The sequence below is a fragment of the Myotis yumanensis genome, unplaced genomic scaffold (genome assembly GCF_028538775.1).
Source record: "Myotis yumanensis isolate MYYU_CA2020_CCGP unplaced genomic scaffold, mMyoYum1.0.hap1 SCAF_5, whole genome shotgun sequence".
NCBI classification, from domain to species: domain Eukaryota; kingdom Metazoa; phylum Chordata; class Mammalia; order Chiroptera; family Vespertilionidae; genus Myotis; species Myotis yumanensis.
The window spans coordinates 3,167,233-3,175,641 of record NW_027223756.1 but is presented as its reverse complement, the minus strand read 5'-3'; the positions used below and the strand labels follow the sequence as shown (position 1 = coordinate 3,175,641).

General features: G+C 49.6%; 1 protein-coding gene across 1 annotated transcript; it reads left to right on the top strand.

The window, feature by feature from the left end:
- Positions 1 to 565: 565 nt before the first annotated feature.
- OCM2 (oncomodulin 2) lies at positions 566 to 4,123 on the top strand. The gene is made up of 4 exons (XM_070417064.1): positions 566 to 626; positions 1,208 to 1,340; positions 1,781 to 1,890; positions 4,098 to 4,123. The coding sequence occupies exons 1-4, from the start codon at positions 566 to 568 to the stop codon at positions 4,121 to 4,123; spliced, it is 330 nt and encodes a 109-aa protein (XP_070273165.1).
- The last annotated feature ends 4,286 nt before the right edge of the window (positions 4,124 to 8,409 follow it).

Sequence of the window (8,409 nt, the reverse complement as noted above, 5' to 3'; positions counted from 1 at the left end):
TCTTATTAGGCTGGTGCACGCTGTGCTCAGATTGCTCTGTTCCCATGGAGTTGACACCTGGGAGGATTCTGATCTCCGGAAGATGGGCTTTTCATGTCTCTGATTCCCATCCTTCAGGAGAAATAGCATCTCTCCCACAGAAGGTCTATCCTTTCCCCGTGGAATTTGCAACACTGCATTTCTCTGGCTGGTGCAGGAAGATGCTACTGCAATTGTGACATGCTTTACTTCGCCATGGTTTGTAGATGTTTATATAAAAGGTCAATTATGTAAATATAATTTTGATAAGAAAATGAAATCAAATTGGTTTTTAGGTTGTGCTTTAAATTTCATCTTCAGGGTGTATTCCGGAGAGGGCCCTGAGACAAAGATGGCTGGGATCTTCTCAGTATTTGGTTTCTGTTTGGATACTCTGTCCCATCACTTCATACCACGCTGATTACATTTTTCAAGTTCTCAATGAATGTACTGTTTCCGTGGGCTAAAGAGGGGGGACCACCCAAGATGAGCTTGTTCCTGCCCGCCACTCACCAGATGTCCCTTATCCCGTGTGGACAGGTGGACAATGAGCATCACAGATGTCCTCAGTGCGGAAGACATTGCGGCTGCCCTGCAGGAGTGCCAAGGTAAAGGGCGATTGAGGCACGGGCAGGGTTTTCCCTTGTACTCGTACTTCCGGCAAAGTCCCAAAAAATTAACATGTGAACTTTGCCGAAAGTTCATGGGATCAGAGAATAAAACTGTTCTTGATTAACTAAGATTATAGGGACATGAGATCTCATTTCCGTAAGGCAAAAGAAACTCACGGCGAGCAAAGAGGTCATTGGCTGCTATGTACCTATTTGACTCCAACAACTGCATTTTCCCTCCCGGAGGAGACCAGGGATGCCGGGGTCTTGGAGACACAGCTGTAAAATGGGCAGGGGAGGCAACAGGGAGCAGAGGAGAGAGGGGCAAACCAAGTGGAGAGGAAAGCTGGGGGCGGGGGCAGGAGACGATACCCAAAGCCATCCAGGCTTGGCTGCTTAAGAATCTTGAACTAGTCACAGCCCTCTTTGTCTTTAAATATATATATATATTTTTTGAGCAGAGCATCCCTGTGGCTCAATGTTACTCTTATTTTTAATAACCCATATTTTCAGCATCTTGGCCCAAACACAGGATGCGGTCCAGTGAGCACCAGAATAACCCATTCTCTGTTCTTCAGACCCAGATACTTTTGAGCCCCAAAAATTCTTCCAGACATCAGGCCTCTCCAAGATGTCGGCCAGTCAGGTGAAGGATGTCTTTCGGTTCATAGACAACGACCAGAGTGGATACCTGGATGAAGAAGAGCTTAAGTAAGCCTAAGCCTGTCCTAAGCCTGTCTGGCACCCCGACATTGCTAGTGGGGCTGGGGTGCAGTGGAGGCCAGCTGCTCGGTATTTCTTTATGGACCAGCCTCGATGCTGGTCATTCAACAGCCTCAAGAAAGGGAAGGACATGAGTCGTGGTCACATGTCGAAACACGGGCACCTACGACTGGAGGGGCCAAGATGAACTAGTTTTAGGGGTTTTCTTTGGCCAATGGACTTATCAACAAAACTCTGAAAAAAACTTTCTGAAACAAAATGCCCAGCAAATACTTTCTACAATGAAGAAGACCTTTGCTTGCTAACACCTTGACTGATGACCGAAATTGCTGGGAACAGGGGGTTTGTTGCTTCAAGAGGAAAAGAAAGGGGAAGCAGGAAGTGCTTGGTCTTTCAGAAAATCCCCCTCGGTCTCTATTATCCTGTAGGTTTTTCCTCCAGAAGTTTGAGAGTGGTGCTAGAGAACTGACCGAGACAGAAACCAAGTCCCTGATGGCGGCTGCAGATAATGATGGAGATGGAAAAATTGGGGCTGATGGTAAGTTCACATCTACACAGAGCATAAGAGACTAGCTCAAGGAGCATCAGGGCACTTGGGCCGTGAAATCAGATGGATGTGGGTTAAAAGCCCCCTTTCTTAACTTTGCTGAGCCTCAGTGTTTTCATCTGTAAAATGGGACTCAAGTGAGGGTGCAATTGATGTTAGGAAAGACTGGCACGTGGCTGAGGCTGTACCATAGAAGCTGGTCCTGCTGGTCACTGTCTATGAACCAGAAAATATCCTTTACCTGACTAGGGGACTAGCGAGTTGCCTGGCCAATTATGCGCAAGACAGCTTCATGTGCTTTGACAATAGGGTAAAGAATTCCCACCCGAGGTATCTGAGCCCCTCTGAACGACGGAAGGATCGACATTCTCAAGAGTGTCTGTACTTTAAAGGGCCTATTGTCTAGAGTAGGAAAGCCTCTTAGCTTTCAAGGGTTTAAACCAGTGATGGCGAACCTTTTGAGCTCAGCGTGTCAGCATTTTGAAAAACCCTAACTTAATTCTGGTGCCGTGTCACATATAGAAATTTTTTGATATTTGCAACCATAGTAAAGCAAAGACTTATAATTTTGATATTTATTTTATATATTTAAATGCCATTTAACAAAGAAAAATCAATCAAAATAATGAGTTCGCGTGTCACCTCTGACACACGCGTCATAGGTTCGCCATCACTGGTTTAAACAAATATGTTTGATTGATATTAGCCCATGAAATGGACAATGTTATGCAGAGACCACATAAACCGGTTGAAACCCCATTCCTGGAGTCTTCTGTGTGCAGAGCCCACATTCCACTGTTAGATCCTTGTCCGGCTACAGGGTTGTGTTCGTAGGATTTTGTCCTGTTGCTCATGTGCTCGCTGGCTACTGTATGTGCATGCCAACGCTGAAGGTATGTGCGGTCCTTATGGTGGCATTCTTTTGAAATTAAAAACTGCTCCTTTAGATCCTTATTTTAAAAATCTAATCAAAATGATGCCACGATAACTGTCCACACTGGGAGTTGGTGTCGCTTCTGTAAATAACTCGGGAAAATGGTTTAGGTAAGGAGAGACTGATTTTTTCAACCTAACCATGAAAGACTTCCAAAATAGGCAAAGCTTACTAATAAATATGAAGTAAATCCCCAGTTTTCAATTCCTCTCCGGAGCATCTACATCATCATTATTAATAGTACGAGTGGCCCAGTGCACAAAATTCGTGCACAGGGGTTGGGGGGTGTCCCTCAGCCTGGCCTGCACCCTCTCCAATCTGGGACCCCTCGGGGGATGTCCGACTGCCGGTTTAGGCACGATCCAGCCTGCTCTCTCCCAACTGCCCCCCCTACCGGCCTGCTCTCTCCCAACTATGCCCCCCGCCACCCCACCCCACCCCACCCCCCGCTGGCCTGATTGCTCTAACTGCCTCTGCCTTGGCCCCGCCACTATGGCTTTGTCCAGAAGGACATCCGGAAGGTCTCCCGGAAGGTCTTCTGGTCTAATTAGCATATTACCCTTTTATTAGTATAGATTATTATTATCTTTTAGTAATATAAGCTTTTGGGGGTATGGTAAAGATTCAAAGAGAAAAGTTAGTTCAAATTCTCACCTTATTAAATGTTTCCAAAATGCAAAATGTAGCTACAGTATAGACAAAAACCATCTTAAACTGACCAGACAAAAAGTTAAAAGTTCACAGATTGTGATTGGCCATTATACTGAATTCACTCCTGGCCATGGAGAGGACGGGTGGGCAGGTTCTACTACAAGCAAAGCTACAGGAGGTGGTTAAAGGTGGTTACGCAGGAAGAGGAAACACTTAGACCAGTGGTTCTCAACCTTCTGGCCCTTTAAGTACAGTTCCTCATATTGTGACCCAACCATAAAATTATTTTCGTTGCTACTTCATAACTGTAATGTTGCTACTGTTATGAATCGTAATGTAAATATCTGATATGCAGGATGGTCTTAGGCGACCCCTTGTGAAAGGGTCGTTTGACCGCCAAAGGGGTCGCGACCCACAGGTTGAGAACCGCTGACTTAGACGCTCTGGACTGTGGTCGGTGACACACTCTCTTCCTTTTGTGCTCTTTGGGGGGGCCATGCCCATCACCTGAAATTTCCTCCCTTTCTTTCGTCTTCAGAACTCTCATGGGCCACAGTGTCTGTAAAGTACTGAGCCATCTCCATTGACCCTGTTCTCACCTCTTCTGTTCTAGAATTCCAGGAAATGGTACATTCTTAAAGAGCCCAGACTATGGAGATAGACACAATCACCTGGAAGGCCTCCAAAACCCCAGGAAAATGGGAAACCCCACCTCTTCCCCCTAATTTATTTATTAATTCCCCCTGGAATGCGCCTGCGACTCGCTCGGTGTTTAGTGAGGTAATAGACTTTAGTCGTTCATGACTTTCCGGTGGTGGGTATGCCCTGACGACCCCCGTAAGGCCCCCAGCAGAAATGCCTTTAAAAATCACCTAATAAAGACACGTTTCTCATCACCTGCTGTTGTGTGGGTGTGGTTTTTTCTCAGGAAGGGAGCTGGATGAAAGCAGTTTGGGAACTTTGAGACGATGCCTGGTCCCCACAAGCACTAAGCAAGCAGCGTTTGTGCTGTGCATGAGCGAACAGAAAACAGGTTGAAAAAACATGTCACAAGCAAGTTGGCACTGTCAAGCTAGGTTTTTCTCAGTGGTGTATCCGCGTCAGACAGTAATAGTAAGGGTTTTAGACAGCAGAACCGCTCTTGCTTATGTGCTTTCTGCTCCTGGGTGTTAGATTTCCGCAAGAGAGCTTTAAGCCACAGCAAATAGGACAATACAGAAGAAAGTGGGAGGCTACAGTGGGAGGTGCGGCCACGGAGGCTTACCGTGCTAGGTGAGCACAAGCAGACCCATTTTCAAACGTGTTTTGTTTTCTTAGAGAAACAAGCTGAGACTTTCCTGTTCTGACCCAACCTCCTCCTGCCTCCCCCTCTTTCTCAGCCACTATTTTCCTGGCTTGTATTCGATGCCACCTGAACCAATTACACCAAGAACTGCCTAACATCTGAGGCGAGCTGGGGGGTCCTGTTACAGGGTTTCATGAGGGTGGGGCGATCTCCGGCCAGGAAACTCTCACTGGGCTGCCTTCCAGGTGGCAGGCTGAAGCTCTGCTCCGGCTGCCTGCCCAGGGGCTGAGGACTCCGGGAGGGACTGAGGCATTTCCCTGGGCGCCCCTTTAAAAATACACTTTTTACCCCCGTACTCGAACTCCCAAGGCCCTGGGTTCTTCCATCATTCGGTGACTTTGAACCCCTGGTTTTTGGAGGGTCATATGAGCGCAGCTTTTTAAAGTTTGGGGGCATAGACGACTGTGGGGCCTCACAGTGACTTTAGAGCAGTGGTTCGCAACCTTGGCTGCACATTAGAATCACCTGGGAATCTTTTTAAAATCCTGATTTCTGGGCCTCATCCTCCGGAAATTCTGTGTCTTTGTTACTAATGATGAGGCCCCACCCCATAACAAAGAAACAGACTTTCCGGAGGATGAGGCCCAGAAATCAGGATTTTAAAAAGATTCCCAGATGATGCTAACGTGCAGCCAAGGTTGAGAACCACTGCTTTAGGGGGACAGGGTGAACACTTTATTTTAACAACCACGTGTTTATTTAATGTGCATCAGAAAAAACAAAGCACAGACACGTGGCTCCAGTACTTGAGACCAGGCTATGGGGAGCAGGAGACATTAATCTGAAGAAGAATGAGTAATATTGGAGATGGTATTCAGGGGACAGAATCACAAAGGCAGTTTTCAAATGAGTCAAAATGGGGAACTACAGCTGGAAAATGAAGTCTTTGGGGAGAGCTGGAGAACAAAACTGTCACTTCGTGGCCGGCTCCTCGTTGCCTCCCCGCACACGCCTGTACTCCATCCTCTCCTCGCCTCACCCCTGCCTGCACTCCATCCTCTCCTCGCCTCACCCCTGCCTGCACTCCATCCTCTCCTCACCCCTGCCTGCTCTCCATCCTCTCCTCACTCCTGCCTGCTCTCCATCCTCTCCTCACCCCTGCCTGCTCTCCATCCTCTCCTCACCTCTGCCTGCTCTCCATCCTCTCCTCACCCCTGCCTGCTCTCCATCCTCTCCTCACTCCTGCCTGCTCTCCATCCTCTCCTCACCCCCGCCTGCCTGCTCTCCATCCTCTCCTCACCCCCGCCTGCCTGCTCTCCATCCTCTCCTCACCCCTGCCTGCTCTCCATCCTCTCCTCACCCCTGCCTGCTCTCCATCCTCTCCTCACCCCTGCCTGCTCTCCATCCTCTCCTCACCCCCGCCTGCCTGCTCTCCATCCTCTCCTCACCCCCGCCTGCCTGCACTCCATCCTCTCCTCACCCCTGCCTGCTCTCCATCCTCTCCTCACTCCTGCCTGCTCTCCATCCTCTCCTCACTCCTGCCTGCTCTCCATCCTCTCCTCACCCCCGCCTGCCTGCTCTCCATCCTCTCCTCACCCCTGCCTGCTCTCCATCCTCTCCTCACCCCTGCCTGCCTGCTCTCCATCCTCTCCTCACCCCCGCCTGCCTGCTCTCCATCCTCTCCTCACCCCTGCCTGCCTGCTCTCCATCCTCTCCTCACCCCCGCCTGCCTGCTCTCCATCCTCTCCTCACCCCCGCCTGCCTGCTCTCCATCCTCTCCTCACCCCCGCCTGCCTGCTCTCCATCCTCTCCTCACCCCTGCCTGCTCTCCATCCTCTCCTCACCCCTGCCTGCCTGCTCTCCATCCTCTCCTCACCCCCGCCTGCCTGCTCTCCATCCTCTCCTCACTCCTGCCTGCTCTCCATCCTCTCCTCACCCCCGCCTGCCTGCTCTCCATCCTCTCCTCACCCCCGCCTGCCTGCACTCCATCCTCTCCTCACCCCCGCCTGCCTGCACTCCATCCTCTCCTCACCCCCGCCTGCCTGCACTCCATCCTTTCCTCACCCCTGCCTGCACTCCATCCTCTCCTCACCCCCTGCCTGCCTGCTCTCCATCCTCTCCTCACCCCCTGCCTGCCTGCTCTCCATCCTCTCCTCACCCCTGCCTGCCTGCTCTCCATCCTCTCCTCACTCCTGCCTGCTCTCCATCCTCTCCTCACTCCTGCCTGCACTCCATCCTCTCCTCACCCCTGCCTGCCTGCACTCCATCCTCTCCTCACCCCTGCCTGCCTGCTCTCCATCCTCTCCTCACTCCTGCCTGCTTTCCATCCTCTCCTCACCCCTGCCTGCCTGCACTCCATCCTCTCCTCACCCCCGCCTGCCTGCTCTCCATCCTCTCCTCACCCCCGCCTGCCTGCTCTCCATCCTCTCCTCACCCCTGCCTGCCTGCTCTCCATCCTCTCCTCACCCCCTGCCTGCCTGCTCTCCATCCTCTCCTCACCCCTGCCTGCCTGCTCTCCATCCTCTCCTCACCCCTGCCTTCCTCTTGGTTTGTGAAAATGTCCCACAGACCCCATTTGTCAATCCCTCAAAATAGAAGGGCCGTCCTGGCCACTGCTGACCTAAGAGGCTTGATTTTTAGACGCCATTCTGCCCTCCCCTCCACACCACATGTGGATGAAGATCCTTCCCTTACCCTGGGTTCACTCCACTCGCCTTTCTCAGCACAGGGAGCCCCTGAGCAGCTCACAGCGACCCCGCAGCCCTTTCACCACAGGGCTCTGGGCACCACATGCTTCAGGAAACAATGGGAATGATGATGCTTTATAGGAATAATGGTGCTGAGCTTTCAACTGGCCAATTACAAGCCATCAGCACCCTCTGGACCAGCAAAGGCCACCTCACCCACCAACCGAAGCAAAGATCATGGGTTTCTCTTATTTCCTTTCTCAGGGGGCATCTGTACAGGAATCATGACTAGAAGGGTCATTGGAGCACGGGACCCTGTGTCATAGGGTCATACTGATGTCTGTCTTGGGGAAAATGCTTAGAGGACAGATGTATACGAGAGGATAAACGGCCTCAAATTGTCCATAGAGTGATGGTCAGCTATTCATGAATTTGGTTCATTCTACTGTTTAAAAAGTATAATTCAAATTATTTTTGCCCATTTCAAATATAGTACTTTTTCATTTTTCCAACGCAGTTTTAGAAAATTAATTTTAGAGTCTCTGCCAATAGACAAGAAGTAGCAATCAAAGGAGACATTTTTTTGTGTTTAACACCCCAAAAGTGCCGGGTGGTATGCTTAAATGAAACAATAATCTTGTCTTTACCCATATCCACTTTTAATTATGTTGTTTGGATTTGGGTGTTTTGGGGAGCAGGGGTGGGCATCCCACCTCTGAATACAGGTAACAACAGCTCTGGGCATTTGATCATATTTGTTCATTAGCACTGTTTGGGGATTTTTTGTTATTTTTGTAGGTTCAAATATTGCAAAAACATTAGCATTTCCAAATCTTTGGTAAAGTATGATTTGAAAACAAAAAAATGTTTTCAGAAACTACCCAACTTTAATCATTATATAAATTTCATGCAAAGCAAATGGGTCCTAATCAATATGCCCCTCACAGACAAAA

What these genes read in the sequence shown, in the direction of transcription:
- OCM2 (XM_070417064.1), top strand. Translation starts at nt 566, where the DNA reads ATGAGCATCACAGATGTCCTCAGTGCGGAAGACATTGCGGCTGCCCTG. An exon ending in TGCCCTGCAGGAGTGCCAAG is followed by an intron (nt 627 to 1,207) that starts GTAAAGGGCGAT and finishes TCTGTTCTTCAG; the next exon opens with ACCCAGATACTTTTGAGCCC. An exon ending in TGGAAAAATTGGGGCTGATG is followed by an intron (nt 1,891 to 4,097) that starts GTAAGTTCACAT and finishes CTTCTGTTCTAG; the next exon opens with AATTCCAGGAAATGGTACAT.